The sequence below is a fragment of the Mobula birostris genome, chromosome 7 (genome assembly GCF_030028105.1).
Source record: "Mobula birostris isolate sMobBir1 chromosome 7, sMobBir1.hap1, whole genome shotgun sequence".
In the NCBI taxonomy this organism is placed as follows: Eukaryota; Metazoa; Chordata; class Chondrichthyes; order Myliobatiformes; family Myliobatidae; genus Mobula; species Mobula birostris.
In genome coordinates this window covers 121983805-122000247 of record NC_092376.1, presented here as the reverse complement: position 1 = coordinate 122000247, position 16443 = coordinate 121983805, and the positions used below count along the sequence as shown (strand labels likewise).

General features: G+C 40.4%; 1 protein-coding gene across 1 annotated transcript in view; it reads left to right on the top strand.

The window, feature by feature from the left end:
• Window positions 1–16443, top strand: part of slu7 (SLU7 homolog, splicing factor) — a 43208-nt gene that overhangs the window by 10455 nt on the left and 16310 nt on the right. Inside the window, exons 2-6 of the mRNA XM_072263693.1 lie at window positions 8687–8899; window positions 12237–12390; window positions 13052–13132; window positions 14223–14387; window positions 15961–16029. Of these exons, the coding sequence (XP_072119794.1) occupies window positions 8751–8899; window positions 12237–12390; window positions 13052–13132; window positions 14223–14387; window positions 15961–16029 (618 nt within the window). The 5' untranslated portion in view covers window positions 8687–8750. The remainder of the gene's footprint in view (window positions 1–8686; window positions 8900–12236; window positions 12391–13051; window positions 13133–14222; window positions 14388–15960; window positions 16030–16443) is intronic.

Sequence of the window (16443 nt, the reverse complement as noted above, 5' to 3'; positions counted from 1 at the left end):
CAGGCATAAAGTATCAAGGGATGGTAAATATTTAATTTTTTTTTCCCATTCTGTTCCTTTGTAGTGCCTTGAGGGATTTCCTATGTTAATTTTACTAACTGAATTCAGAATGAAGTTTCTATGGCTCAACCTGTTAAGAGAGGGAAAACTAAAACAAAACTCAGATATCAGTTGATGCAAAAGGCTTGATTATGTGTTGGAGCTGTCAAATTTTGCCTATTTCAATGCTAGGAAGTTTGTATTTAAAAACAGCATAGTCGAATGAGAAAGCCAATAACATAGTGATAGTGAGTTCTAAACTTTGCTCCTGTGGTGCTCAGTATTGGTAGATGTTTCAGTGTTAATACTGGAAACCAGTTCCTGTACCTCATGCCAATCTGCCCTGCATGGGACTCATGAATCCCCACATTGATTACAGTGATCTACAGAACAGGAAGTAAAAGCTATGTTCCTTTTCTAAATTACTTTAGGTTTGCTCCATTTAATTATTTTTAATGTCTTAGCATTTTGTAAACAAGAACATTAAACACAAAATAATCTGCAGATGCTGTGATCAAAGCAACACTTTCAGTACGCTGGATGAACTCAGCAGGTCGGGCAGCATCAGTTAGAAACGATGAGTCAACGTTTCAGGCCGGAAACCTTCGTCAGGACTGAAGAATGAAAGGTGGGGAAAGATTTGAAGAATGCTTGTAGCTTCAGTTGAAAGACCAGTAATTTGAAAGACAAAGGGGTGGGGGAGGGGAAGCGTTGATGTCATAGCCCTGAAAACAATGGGTAGTAGAAGAAGGAGGCGGAACCATGAGGGAACTGGGAGAGGGGGCAGAGTGACATAGGGATAGAGGAAGGGAGGGGGAGTCTCCAGCCCCTTGGTATGAACATAGAATTCTCCGGGGAAGTTGGAGAATTACCGGAAGTTGGAGAATTCTATGTTCATACCAAGGGGCTGGAGACTCCCCCTCCTTTCCTCTATCCCTATGTCACTCTGCCTTAAAAGTTTGTAGGATAAAGTATTTTCTGTGTTCAGCAACACACTAAAGGTGACGACTGGGCTATACCACTGGAATCTCAAACACTTTGGGTCAGGAAGCCAGACTACGAAATGCATAGTGACCATGAGCAGCAAGCTTGGCCCATTGCGTTGGTGGGAGTACTAGAAGAGCAAGAAAGAGTGTTGAATTGGGGCCTGTGGAAATCTTATTGCTGATATTTGCATCGGAAGTGGCAATCAGGGATCCTTGAAAGGATGGAAGCCCTGAACTTTAACTGAAAGAAGTATGTAGCTTCACTTTCTTACATGAAAGTTGATGTAGTAATCAACACATCAAAAATACTCTACAGTAGAACCTCTCCTTTTTAGTTGGACTGTACAAAAATTTAAGCTTGCTTGATTTCTTTTCTCTCTGTGCCCAGACAGTATCTACCCAGACACATTTTACACGCCACAGTTCCCGAGGAGAAATTGGATTGCGTAGAGGGAGGGAGAGTTTAAACGATGTGAGCAGGGGCATTTGGCATATTCTACACTGCACGATTCCCGGGGAGACATTGGATTGCGCATAAATTAGGCACTTGGCAAGATCTAATAAAAGAGAAGTTAAGTTTAAGCGGAGCAGCCATTGTGTGAGTGGGCCATTGTAGGAGTGGGGAGTTGAGGCTTTGGTAAAGAGAGGCTTAAGCTCCAGGGAAGTATCTTTCTTTGTTATTTATTCTTTTTTTCTTTCTTGGTGCTCATTTAGAGAAGTGGGAATGCCTGGCAGGATAGTGGAGTGCTCCTCTTGCAGAATGTGGGAAGGCAGGGAGACCTCCAGTGTCCCTGACAACTACACCTGCAAGAAGTCCATCCAGCTGCAGCTTCTAGCGCTCTGTGTTAAGAAGCTGGAGCAGGAACAGGATGAGCTCACGAACATTCAGGAGGCTGAGCGGTTAGTTGTAGGGTGGTAGTTGCACCCAAGGTACAGGACACAAGTAACCAGGTGAACGTCAGGAGGGGGAAAAGGGATAGCCAGTCAGTGCAGATACCCCGTGGCTGTTCCCCTCAGTAACAGGTATGTCACTTTGGATGCTGTTGGGAGAGATTACCTAGCAGAGGAAAGCTACAGTGGTCAGGTATCTGAGTCTGACTCTGTGGCTTCGAGGGATGGCAGTGGGGAGAAGAGGCAAGCTACAATGAAGGAGGTTCATTCCTTAGGGAACGGAAAGGAGGTTCTGTGGATGAGAACGAGATTCATGGATGGTATGTTGCCTCCTGGGTCAGGGTCAGGGGCACCTCAGATCGAGTCAGCAGCATTCTTAAGTGGGAGGGTGAGCAGCCAGAGGTTGTGGTCCATGTTGGTACCAATGATGTGGGTAGGAGGGGTGACTAGGTCCTGCATAGTGAGTACCCCAAGTTCTGATCTCAGGATTGCTACCCATGCCATGTGCAACTGAGACCAGAAATAGGAAGACCAGACAGTTTAACAAGTGGTGCAGGTAGAGGGGGGGGCTTCAGATTTTTGAATCATTGGGCTCTCTTCCAGAGAAGGAGGGACCTGTGCAGAAGGGATAGTTCGCACCTGAACTGGAGCGGGGCTAGGGGAGCTAATATCCTAACAGGAAGTTTTGCCAGTACTGCATTTGGGGGGGGGGCGGGGGTTAAACAAGAGTAAGACAGATAAGAACTAGGGTGCCAGGACAGATAGTGGAATGGTTGTGGAGACAGCCTACATACAAAGTCAGGAATCAGAAGGTTGAAGGTGGTGGGACTATTGTTTGAGCTGCGTGTATTTCAATACTATAAGTATAGTAGGAAAGGCGGATGAGCTAAGGGCATGGTTCGGTACGTGGAATTATGACATTGTAGTCATTAGTGACACGGTTGCTGGGGAGAGAGAGAGGGCTGGCGGCTCAGTGTTCTGCGGTTGTTATTATAGACATGATAGAGCAAGAGGGATTAAAGGGGAGAGGGTGGCATTACTCGTCAGGAAAAATGTCACGGCAGTGCTCAGAAAAGCCAGACTGGAGAGCTCATCTATTGAGCCTTTATGGGTAGAACTGAGAATTAAGAAAGGTATAGACCATGTTAATGGGATTATATTATAGACCACAGAAGAGTCCGATTTAGAGGAGCACATTTGTAGAGAAATCACAGAGTGTTGTAAGAAACATTAGGTTGTGATAGGTGATTTTAACTTTACACATATTAACTGGGACTCTGATACTGTAGAAAGGTTGGAAGTCAAAGAGTTTATCAAATGTGTTCAGGAAAGTTTTTTTTTAATCAGTACATAGAAGTCCCAACTAGAGAGAGTGTGATACTTGATCTCCTGTTAAGGAATGAGACAGGGCAGGTTTCAGAAGTTACAGTACTTTCTGTCTAGTGGTCATAATGCCATTAGTTTCAAGGTGATTATGGAAGGGGATAGGTCTGGTCCATGGGTTGAGATTCTAAGTTGGAGAAGGGCCAATTTTGATGGTATCAGAAAGGATCTGGCGAGTATAGATTGGGACAGGCTGCTTTCTGGCAGAGATGTACTTGGAAAGTAGGAGACCTTCCTTTCAGAATAAAAATCAAGATTAACAGGTTTAAGGAACCTTGGCTTACAAGAAATATTGAGGCCCCGGTTAAGAAAAAGGAGTAGGAAAAATGAGATATTTATGGAGTACAAGAAATGCAAGAGAACACTTAAGAAGGAAATCATGAGGGCTAAAAGAAGACATGAGGTTGCTCCAGCAGACAAAGTGAAGGAGAATCCTGTGATTCTACAGATATGTTAAGAGCAGAAGAGTGATTCTGGAAGGTCAGAGTGGTAATCTTTACGTGGAGCCAAAAGGGGTGGGAGATCTTTAATGATGTTTTTTGCATCTGTATTTACTCTAAAGACAGACACAGTCTATAGAAATGAAGCAAAGAAACAGGCAGGTCATGGACCGTATGCAGATTACGGAGGAGGAGGAATCGAGGCAAATTAGGGTAGATAAATCCTCAGGTCCTGATCAGGTAGACTAGTGCAGAAATTGCAGGGGCCTAGCAAAGATACTTAAAACATCCTTAGCCAGGGCTGAGGTGCCAGAGGATTGGAGGAGAACTTATGTCATTCCATTGTTTAAGAAAGGCTTTCAGGATAAACCAGGAAATAATAGGCTGGTGAGCCTGACATCAGCAGTGGGAAAGTTAATGGAAGGTATTCTAAGGGACTGGACATAGAAGTATTCAGATAGACAGGGACTGATCAGGGATTGTCAGCAGGGCTTTGGGCATGGTAAGTCATGTCCAAACAATCTAATAGAGTTTTTCAAGGAAGTTACTAGGAAAGTAGATGAAGGTAAAGGAGTGGATGTTGTCTACATGGACTTTAGCAAGGCATTTGATAAGATCCCACGTGACAGGTTAGTCAAGAAGGTCCGGTCACTTGGCATTCAAGATGAGGTAGTAAATTGGATTAAACGTTAGCTTGGCAGAAGTAGCAAGGGAATGATAGTATTTGTGACTCGTGGCATGCCAAAGGGATCTGTGTTGCGTTCATTATTGTTTATAATCTATAACAACAAGCTGGATGATAATGTGGTAAACTGGATCAGCACATTTGCAGATGACACCAAGATGGGGGTGTAGTGGACAGCGAGAAAGACTATCAAAGCTTGCAGCAGGATCTAGACTGGCTAAAAAATGACAGGTGGATTTTAATGCAGGAAGTGTGAGGTGTAGCACTTTGGGAGGACCAACAAGGGTAGGTCTTACATGTTGAGCGGTACAGCACTGAAGAGTGCAGTAAAACAGAGGGATCTAGGAATATGGATCTATAGTTCCTTGAAAGCAGCATTACAGATAGTTAGGATCATAAAGAAAAATTTTGCACATTGGCCTTCAAAAGTCAATGTATTGAGTACAGGAGTTGGGATATTGAAATGACATAAGACTTTGGTGAGGCCCAATTTTCAGTATTGTGTCCAGTTCTGGTCACCTACCAACAGAAAAAATGTAAATAAGGTTGAAGGAGTGCAGAGAAAATTTACAAGGATGTTGCCAGGACTTGAGGACCTGGGTTACAGGGAAAGGTTGAATAAGTTAGGACTTCATTCCCTAGGAAGAAGACGATTGAGGAGAGATTTGATAGAGGTATACAAAATGATGAGGGGTATAGATGGGATGAATACAAGCAGGTATTGCTCACCCACTGAGGTTGGGTGAGACTTCAACTAGAGGTCGTGGGTTAAGGGTGAAAGGTAAAATGTTTAAGGGGAACATGAGGGGGAATTCCTTCACTCAGGGTGTTGAGAGTGTGGAATGAGCTGACAGGGCAAGTGGTGTTTGCAGGGTTCAGTTTCAACATTTAAGAAATATTTGTATAGGTACAAGGACGGGAGGGGTATAGTCTGGGTGCAGGTCGATGGGACTGGGTAGATCAGTGGTTTGGCATGGACTAGGTGGGCCGAAGGGCCTGTTTCTATGCTGCAGTGTTCTATAGTTATATCTGTGACTGGAAGGCCTGAAATTTTATTGCTGAACGTCAATTCACTTCAGATTTGGTTTGGGACTGTTTTCCTTCACGCTGTCATCCTTGCTACGTGAGCAGTTTTGCTACATGAGCAGTTTTGTTACCTCTGGAATGCTGTTAGCTTTTACAGTGGAGACTGAACTCATTATTAGAACTGTATGTGGCAAATAACTTTACTAACTAGTAGCAAAAAAAAAGGTGATCTTGCTGCTGACACGTAATAAAATCAAGCACAATAAATCAGAGTTTCAAGGTTGCTGTGTTAGTATATATTTGTACCAGATGGCGGCAGAGTATGCTGCAGCTGTCAATCTCAGTACCGTACAGTGGAAATAGTCAAAGCTTGAAATGGAGCTGGTGGAGGATGTATGAAGAATCGTCAATGCCATGGAGACACTACATCAAGTTCACGGAATGAAAAGAGTTTATAAATCTTGAAATTTTGTCATGCAGTGTGCAATTAGTTTCAGATAAAATATTTGATAATTACGTTGCTGTACATTAAGTGGCAATCACCTCATAAATATAATGGAGCTTGACAAATGCCATTAGCTTCTATCTGCTACAGTCTTAATCACAACCTCACAGATCCTGGTTTGTATAATGATATAAAATTGAACCATTAGAATGGAAATATAAGAATTAATAGAACCAAGCAGTAGTATACATTTTTATTTCACTATATTTATGGAGTACAGTGCTTATTTCCTGAGAGAGGACATCTGCAGAAATCAGTGAATTATGAGGATCAGTTGGTAAGTTTTCTTTGTGTATAACACATGTCAGAACAAGTTACTGTAGAGCTGATTTCTGAATTAGTGCTCAGTCATTTTAGCTACTGGATATTTAAGACAATTAAAGGTTTTGATTTTTCACTTCTGAAAAAAGTTAACAGTGTTCGATTTATGGTACTTTTACCTGGGGGATTTGCGGTTCAGGTGTGCAAATAATTTTGGAATCAAAAGAAAGTGGTTCAGTTAATCTATGTACCATCAGGGAAAACCATTCACAAGGTTATGGGTAGTTAAAAACTATAATAATCTGACACCCTGGCACTTTGATGGTACTGGACCAGCAGATTTTCCAGGCTATTGGATGTTTCTCCTATTAAAATCTCAATACACACTATATTTAACTTTTAATATGTGCTGCACATGTGATTTTGTAAATTGTAGTATAACAGTTTTTCTCCACTGAGTTTAAAGGGAGCAGCAAACAGTACCTGGGTCCATTTCAGTTAATCAAATCAATCTGAACATACAAGCGTTCTGGACTCTGGCTGCTGCTGTAAGTTTCCTGATCTTTGGGGTTCTCACCCCTAACTCCAGCTCCGTTCGCACATACAGTCCACACTGTCAAAGCCCCAGGCAGCAGTCTGGACCCTGGCTTGCTCACCAGACTAATGAGTCAGCTAGATGGTGAACCACTGGAATTTCCAAGTAGTCAGAGGCTGAGAGATTTACTGTAGTACAATTTGAGTGGATATCACTATTATAAATTACCTTTGCAAATTTATTAAATTTTGCTTCAATGAAAGCATGCCAATCATTTTTAAGATAGGTATGTTATTACTAAATTAAAGTATGTTTGTTGCTTTCAGAAGGTTAGCTACTACTTTCCACAGAAAATTATTTGTACATTAACTGAGTGTCATGATAGTGTTTAGTTTTCAATATTTCATGTACTTTCGCACACTGTGCATCTTTCTTCAGCTTTAATCGGTTAGCATTCAGAACATTTTCACTTCTTGTTGTCACTCAGGGTTGGAAGATTATCAGGAGAGAGTGCTTTCCATTTAGGCTTTAGCAAACAGTTAATCTTAGAGATGTAATAAACTGCAAAAGCTAGAGCAAAAAACAAGCTTCTCAAGGAAATTAACAGGTCAGGCAGCATCCATGAAGGAAAATGGATAATGTGTTTTGGGTCAAGACCCTTTATCTCAACAGTTAGATTCTTTTTTTAATACTTTGTTACTTTCTGAGGCAGCGTGAATCGTCACTGCATTTGCCAGAGAGAGCAAGATTGCTCCATTTTGATTGGTTTCTTAATCTGCAGTAGTCTTGAGTAACCTTGTAATTTTTTTTTATTCTTTGTAAGTAAACTTTTTTTTGCAGACTTTTGATGAGATGACTGATCTCCTCATTGAATCTGTTTTCTCAGCAGCATAAAGAAATAAAATGTCAGTGATATCTCAGTAGTTAAAAGGTAGCGAGATTAAGTGAAAAATATTGTTTCCACACGAATGTTCAGGAAGAGAAGGCAGCTCATTTAAAAGCACTCTTGCCTCATGGGGCATTTTGAAATAAAAGATTTTATTAGCATGAAGTAAATTAAACTCAACTTAATTATATTGTTATGATCATTTCAAGATATGCTCTGTTGTAGTGTATATATTGGACCTCCTGTTAGAAAATGAGGCTGGACAAGTGGCACACACAAAATGCTGGTGGAACGCAGCAGGCCAGGCAGCATCTATAGGAAGAGGTACAGTCGACGTTTCGGGCCGAGACCCTTCGTCAGGACATCTTCCTATAGATGCTGCCTGACCTGCGGCATTCCACCAGCATTTTGTGTGTGTTTGCTGGACAAGTGGCTAATGTTTCAGTGGGGGTACACTTTGGGATCAGGACCATAATTCTGTCAGTTTCAAGATCATTATTGAAAAAGATAGTTTCTTGAGTTAAAGTTCTAAATTAGGGCACAGCTAATTCCAATGCCAGCAACTCGTGAAAGTTGATTGTGGAGAGGTTGTTAGGAACTAAGTAAAGGAACGTATGGCAGCTGGAATGCTTTTAAAAGTGAAATAGGTGGAGTTCCAGGACTAGCAAAGATGTGTACAAATACAATATTTGAAAGACATTTGTGCAGGTGGATGGATAGGAACGGTTTAGATGGATATGCCAAATGTAGGCAAATGCAATTAGATGATATAGATACCTTGTTTAGTGAGGACAGATTGAGACAAAGTGATGTGATTCATTGGTGTGTTACTTGAGCAATAACATTGTGAAGGCTTATGCTGTGTTTGTCCATTTTATGCTTGCATGGTATTATGCAGGTCAGCAGTCTGTTGTTTTTGCTGCCTAAAGGTAACCATCGAATCAAGAATAATCAATAATTAGAAAATCCTTCATTTTAGTTGAAAGATACATTTTGAAACCCCATAACAGAGTTATTGAGGTATTGACAGATATGATATTGCTTTTCAGTTTGCCGATGAAGATCGGGAATTCCTAAACTCAAGGCAGTGTAGAATCTGGAGCTGTGCAAAACATGAATCCGCCTGCTTCTGAGGAATCTGCTGGTGTGGTGGGCCGCGATGAACCAAAAAAGATGACACGCGAAGACTGGAGAAAGAAGAAAGAATTAGAAGAGCAGAGAAAGCTTGGTAATGCTCCAGCAGAAGTTGATGAAGAAGGAAAGTAAGTGACTGACCTTTAAATTTAAAACGTTTGCATCTAAGTTTGTTGCTAGAGGGACAGTGATCTGAGTTTTTGCAAACTAGGGCAGAAAGTGAATGTCAATGCATAAACTGATCACATTTCGTTAAGCACCTTTCTTCTGTCCGCCGCTAAATGTGGGAATCCCAGTGGCCACCCATTCCAACATGTTGGTCCATGGCCTCCTTTATGGCCAAAATTAGGCCATTCTCAGGCTGGAGGAGCAACATCTCATATTCCATCTGGGTATCCTCCAACCTGAAGGCATGAACATCAATTTCTCTAACTCGCATTTGTTTCTCTCTGCTCTCTCCTCTCTTTTACCATCCCCATTCTGGTATCTTCTCACCCATTCTCACCTGCCCATCACTTCCCTCTGGTGCCTCTCAACTTTCCCTCTCTTCAAAGGTCCACTGTCCTCTCCTCTGTCAGATTCCTTCTTCAGCCCTTTAACTCTTCCACCTATCATCTCCCAGTTTATTCTCTCATTCTCCCTGCCCCACACCCACCTATCCCCTCACCTGGTTCCACCTATCACCTACTAGCTTGTACTCCTTCCCCTTTCCCACCACCTCATTTTGGCTTCTGCCCTCTTCCTTTGCAGTCCTGATGAAGGGTGTCAGCCTGAAACATTGGCTGTTTATTCCCCTCCATTGATGCTGCCTGACCTGCTGAGATGCTCCAACATTTTGTGTGTGTTGCTCAAGATTTCCGGCATCTGCAGAATATCTTGTGTTCATATCTATCTTCTGATGGCTTTGCTTTGGAAGGGCAAAACTGTAGGACAGATGTTCATAGTGATTAGAGTTTGAATGGTAGGATGGAGTATGGAAACTCTTCGATATCATTTACTGCATTTATAATGTTCAGTTACTGCTTATTCAGTATGTTCGACTTTCTTCAGTTGTAGTATATACATTATTTTAATGTATGCAATAAATAATTCTTCTACAACTTAAATGTTAGCTTATTAAATTAAAATGCCTGATTCACTTTCCTGAAAGACCGAACTTGGAACTGTTGTGCTACTTTATTACAGCTAGGAGATCTTCATGGGCATTCCTCACGATGACAGGTGCACTGTAGAAATAGGTAAAACTAACTTCAGGCTGATTAACTTTGGGAGTTGATCTCAAGACTTGGAAGCCTTGACCATAGTCCAAGAGATTTGGAGAGGGCTGTCATTAGAACTCGAGGGTATTGAGAATCTAGCGATCCTGTCATCTGCTAATCCTCGAAGTCTGAGGTTACCAGAAACTGCTTTATGGATCCAGAATTGGCTTGCCCACAGAAGAGTGGTTTTAGATGGGTTATATTCTGCATGGAGGTCGGTGACCAGTGGTGTGCCTCAGGGAACTGTGCTGGGACCCTTCTCTTTGTGATTTTTATAAATGACACAAAGGTTGTGGGTGTTGTGGACAGTGTGGAGGGCTGTCAGGAGATACAACAGGACATTGATAGGATGCAAAACTGGGCTGAGAAGTGGCAGATGGAGTTCAACCCAGATAAGTGTGAGGTGGTTCATTTTGGTAGGTCAAATATGATGGCAGAATATAGTATTAATGGTAAGACTCTTGGCAGTGTGGAGGATCAAAGGGATCTTGGGGTCCGAGTCCATTGGACACTCAAAGCTGATGCCCAGGTTGACTCTGTGGTTAAGAAGGTAAACGGTGCCTCGGCCTTCATCAACTGTGGATTGAGTTCAAGAGCCGAGAGGTAATATTACAGCTATATAGGACCCTGGTCAAACCCCACTTGAAGTACTGTGCTCAGTTCTGGTCACCTCACTACAGGAAGAATGTGGAAACTATAGAAAGGGTGCAGAGGAGATTTACAAGGATGTTGCCAGGATTGGCGAGCATGCCTTATGAGAATAGGTTGAGTGAACTTGGCCTTTTCTCCTTGGAGGATAAGAGGTGACCTAATAGAGGTGTATAAGATGATGAGAGGCATTGATCGTGTGGATAGTCAGGGGCTTTTTCCCAGGACTGAAATGGTTAACAGGAGAGGGCACAGTTCTAAGGTGCTTGGAAGTAGGTACAGAGGAGATGTCAGGGGTAAGTTTTTTACGCAGAGAGTGGTGAGTTCATGGAATGGGCTGGTGGCGACGGTGGTGGAGGCAGATATGATAGGGTCTTTTAAGAGACTCCTGGATAGGTACATAGAGCTTAGAAAAATAGAGGGCTATGGGTAACCCTAGGTAATTTATAAAGTAAGTACATGTTCGGCACAGCATTGTGGGCTGAAGGGCCTGTATTGTGCTGTAGGTTTTCATTGTTTCTATGTTTCTAATATAGTTCATGTTTTTGTGAGAATGAGGTGGATCTGATATGTTAAAGAATTTGGAAAGGAACATCTGAACATTGGAGTTGTTGAGATCTGGTAATATTAAAGTAGTTGGCTCTAACACTTATACAATGGTGGCTCAAACCAACTACATCTTCCAGAACCTCTGTCACCTCGATTAACCATCATTTTCTATTTTTATAGTCTTGCCTAAAGCATCCCTGTTTAATTTTCTGCTTTTACATTGGATTAGAACGCATTAACTAATATTCACACATAGCATGTGTTTGAAACACAATTGCCAAAACTGCGAGCATGCTATTTGTAGTAAAATTATGAATTATTGAGTAAATCATTCAGTATATTGCTTATGAACTTATAACTTTCCACAAGCTTATTTAAAAATCAAAAATATTTTGAGATTTATAAATTGAAGTTATGGAACCAAAAGTAGTTAATTTGAAAGTTAGCTGTACCTATCAACAAAGATCCTTCAAAGCTTCTAATGTTACTTGCATTTTTATCTAATTTAGTTGTGTCCAGTTGTTAGTTGGTTTTAGTCTTTTGCCACTAAGTATTGCTGGGGTATGGTGTTCTGACCTGGTCAAGACACTGACCAGCATCATGGAGGTGGCACGTTTGATGTGCCATCTGCATTCCGGTCACCACTTGGATTCTTAAGTAAAATGGCAGCTTACTCTGGTTAAATGTAAAATGTAGTGTTATATAGTGATGTTTCCCGTGGAAGTCCATACTGCATTCCAACTGAAGGGAACAGATTCACCAGCTAGTAGGTGTGTAATAATCTATGATAAGGTAAATTAAGTGTTCTTGGGGATTGACAATCATTCCTTTCTTCATTAGATCACCCTGACCAACTCCATTTCTGATGTTCCATGCAGAATAATTTGAGATTTTTCTTTTTGGAGGTATTTTGGATGTTGTCCTTGGTTAGCAAAAACTCTTCATCCGTGCTTTTTCAAAACAAAATGTAGGCCCCTGATTATTTTTTGTTTTCACTTGTACCCAATAGAGACATCAATCCACACATTCCTCAGTATATATCATCGGTTCCATGGTATATTGATCCTTCCAAAAGACCTACTCTCAAGCATCAAAGGCCACAAGTTGAGAAAATAAGGAAATACAGTTCGATCGGAGAGTGGTACAAGAAGGGTGTACAGGAGGTATGCAGCGTGTATACATTTGCTTGTTTGTGGGGATTTTAATTTCCTTGTTTTAAAAGAAAATGAGAATAAGTACAATTGTAGAGATTTTCAAGCATTTTTGATGGAGACAAAATTTGTTGAATACTCTTGTAAAAAGAAAACGAAAAAGTAGCATGTTACAGAAGTAGACTGCGTAATCTAAAACTGAATATGCCATTGAATGTAATTCTAGTTTAAAAGCCCCAGAAAAATGGATTTCTTTAGCAATTAAATTTGACCCCAGAGAAGGTTTCTGGAAGGGTTTCATAACATACAAATCATTTAGACTAATTTTAAATTAACTTTATAAGTGGTCCCTAAAGTTAAAATCTGCCTTGCCAAAGAGAAATCTCGTTTAGTGTAGTTTGAGTGCTACTAGGTTATGGTGAAGCAATGGGAAATTTGAAACTTTTTCTTGAATTACTGCTAATTTGCACTACGGAGATACGGCATAGTATTTTTGTGTCTCTTTTGAGCTGTGTACGTTATTCTGTACATTATCAAGGGAGAATCTCTTCTGTGAAGATAATAGTGTGACACAAAATTCATTTGTTATGGTGCTAAATATGGGTATTTGTAAAGCCAAGGTAGTTAAATTCAGGAGACCAGACACAGTGATAGTGTGTGCTCTTTTACTCAGGGTTCCTTGGTTACCAAATACAGAAGAGGTGCATGTGAAAATTGTGGAGCATTAACACATGTGAGAAAAGATTGCATGGAAGTAAGTGATGCTTGGTTACATTTTTACATTATTGACTTCCTTGGGGGTTTTCTGATGGCACTGCTTTACGACAGAGACGTCAGAATGAGAAATTATTTCCAAAATCCTGTCTCTACGGAGGTGTACTGTTCCAGAAATAATCGGCCAGTTTCCTGAACTTGAGTTTCCAAGCATACCCTGAAGTGGTTCTGTTCACTTTAGTGGAGTATGTAACTCTACATTACCTCAGCTAACCCATCACCAATGCACCAAAACATAAACCCAAGTTCTTTATATTTTGCTGCTGTGGGTTATTTTGGTTTTAGAGTCTTGCGTTAGATAATTCACCATCTGATGTGGCACGTAGAAGTGGGAATGGGTTTGGAGTGAATTGGGAAGGTAGTGGATTACACTCTGATACTTGAATGTCTGAACTGTTTTACAGATAAAACAGTTCAGTTCTTTGGCATCGGTATAAACATTCATATTGTGGCTCCAGTGCCACCATATATAAAATGCACTGCAATTATGCATATGGCAAGCCTGCATTCCCCAACCGTTAACAAAGATGATCTAATGAATGGTAACATCACCACCTTTAGTTTCTCCTGGTTCATTCATAGTTTCTGGAACTCCCTACACAAGAACATTGTAGTTATGCTCACCAGTAGAGCACAGTTCAACAACTTAAGAACAATTATGAATAAGTGATGTCTGTATCCTTTAAGAATGAATAAATGTGTTGTTTAAGATTAATTGCCAGCCTAATTCAAAACTGTGACATTGGAATTGCTACAGAATGTAACTGATACTAATTGTGACTTATTTATTATAAGGTCCAAGGTGTATTCTCGGTTTAGCTAGCTACTGAATTTGTTTTAAACCCTGGATTGTTTGCCTCCCAATTACATCTATATCTCATATGCTATGTACAGAATTTTCTGCACTGCTGATTTTCTATTTGTGAAGGTATGAAATGAAAGTTTTTTTAAGAGAGGTAAAATACTACTTTTGAAAATATTTGGTGAAATAACACTACATATTTGTAGCTGCTTTGCTCAAATTCTGTGCTGTACTATTCTCTCTGATGTTACCCTTATTTTTTGAAAAGAGACCTAGAAAGGTAGGAGCAAAGTTTACCGGTATCGGCATTGCTCCAGATGAGCACATGCAGCCAACACTTGCGTTCGACTATGATGGAAAGCGTGATCGTTGGAATGGTTATGATTCAGAAGAACACATGAGGATTGTGGAGGAGTATTCAAAAGTTGACTTGGTATGTGATCGAATACATTATTGAATTTGTAATTAGCCGTGTGGAAGGATATCTAGGCAACATTCCAGTGTTCACACTTGCAGTTAAATGTTAAAACCAGGAAATTGCTGTTGCAGCTACCTGAACTCCCTCAAGCCTTGTACTGGAACTGAAAAATAGTAGTTGCACATTGTTGGCTTAGCCTTTCAGGCTTTAATCATACTTGGAAGCTTAAAGGTGCAAAGTAAAAACTTGCACTTTTTTACTCTGTCACTCCTTAGTCCTTTATTTCATTTTCCGTTTTTTCTCCAGTGCAATTTAACATTCTACTGAGTAATCTGACTTCGAGACACTCTGATGCTTTCACTATTGCAACAGATTATTTTTCCCCTTACAAAGAGGGTTGTTTCCTGCTTTGGCCACAAGGTCTTGGGCAAGTTCTTTCCCCGTTGAATGCAAAAATCCATGGCAATGATGCTGACATAGAAAAAGCTCTTCAGTTTAGAGGTTGAGGAGCAAATTGCATGGGGTGGAGGAGAAGATTGAGACTGGTTTAAAAAAAGGCATAAAAACCTGAAGTATTGTTATGTGACCTGTAGATGGAGCCAAATGCATGTCCTATTACTTGTACCTATGGATTTAAATAGCTGTTGAAATGCAGTTGAGAGAACACCCATGGTGTATTGCTGTTACATTTGTGTTGCTTCTACATCTTTGTACCTACACACAATTTGAGATCTTTGAGAAATAACTGATATGAGTATTTTTTAGTGCAAGATATCACACTGGTATTATAGGCACATAGGTGAGATTTCCCTGCTATAAAGATAACAGTTGAGTTGAGGTATAATGGGCTATAATAAAGGGTCCTGACAGCATTCCCAGTGGTGCATGTTGCTAATGACAAAGTCAGCCTTTCGCCAACAATTCTGCCTAAGTCAGTGCTGGGTCCAACATTCCAGATTGTCTTGGATTACACGGCTCTAGCCTTTTGGACCAGTTTTCAATATGAGTCAGAGTCAAAGGGCTTTCTGAAGTCCATGTAAATAATCAACTCTTGTATTGCTTTGGGGAAAAAAAGATCATTTAGCTTGGTGATACAGAGTCTCCTCCTAACAAAGCCATACTGATCATCACTGATAAATTCTTTCTTTTCAAGTGCATATTAACTTGATTTTGGAACTTCACCTCAAAAATAAGAGACACAAGTTGAGGACAAGATTTTTGATGTGCATTTGTGGATTAATGTTGGCTGACTGAAGTATTAGTAATTGTCTGGAACTTTTTAGTGAATAAAATAAATTTTAGTGAAGATGATTCAGAACTATCGAGTAACACAAAAAGGGGTTAATCATCATGTATATAGCTGTACATAGATTGCTTTTGTGTGCATTAAAGTAAAGTGGGTGAAGATTTGTTCATCAGTAACAAGCTGAATTTGTATAGTGCCTTTTGAAGTTTAAAGAAAATGTGATTTTCCCTTAGTAATTGTGTAAGTTTAAAATGTGTCTACAGAATCAGCATGCCTTGTGCAAACTGTCGGGAACTTGAACTCTTTTCTGGTCACAGCTTAAATTTTGTTCAATCATTTTAGGCCAAGCGGACTCTTAAAGCTCAGAAACTGCAGGAAGAGCTAGCGTCTGGGAAGTTGGTAGACTATGTGGTGAGTATAAGAGCCCAGAAGCACTTCATCTAATGCTTTGATGTGATGTTATATGCTTGTGCCGAGCTTCGTAGAAATTGTTGCTGGAAATGACCATGATCATATATAACAGTTTTGATAAATATGTTGATGTTACAGAAATAGATTTACATCCATGGAGTGCTGCTACCAATACCAAGGAAAGAGTTAGCTTTTGAATTGGGGTGGACTTTGCTTGAGGTGGGCTAGGACAAATGTTTCAGTGCTATACCTCTAAGTTTTCAGCTACTTCTCAGGTCATCAAGGTATTAAGAACATAAACTCCAAATGAAAGTCTGATATAAAACTGCAGATGATGGAAATACTTGGCACTTTAAGCTATTGCATATGGTTCAAATAAAAATTTCTAGATAACAAATCTTCTACAATAAAATG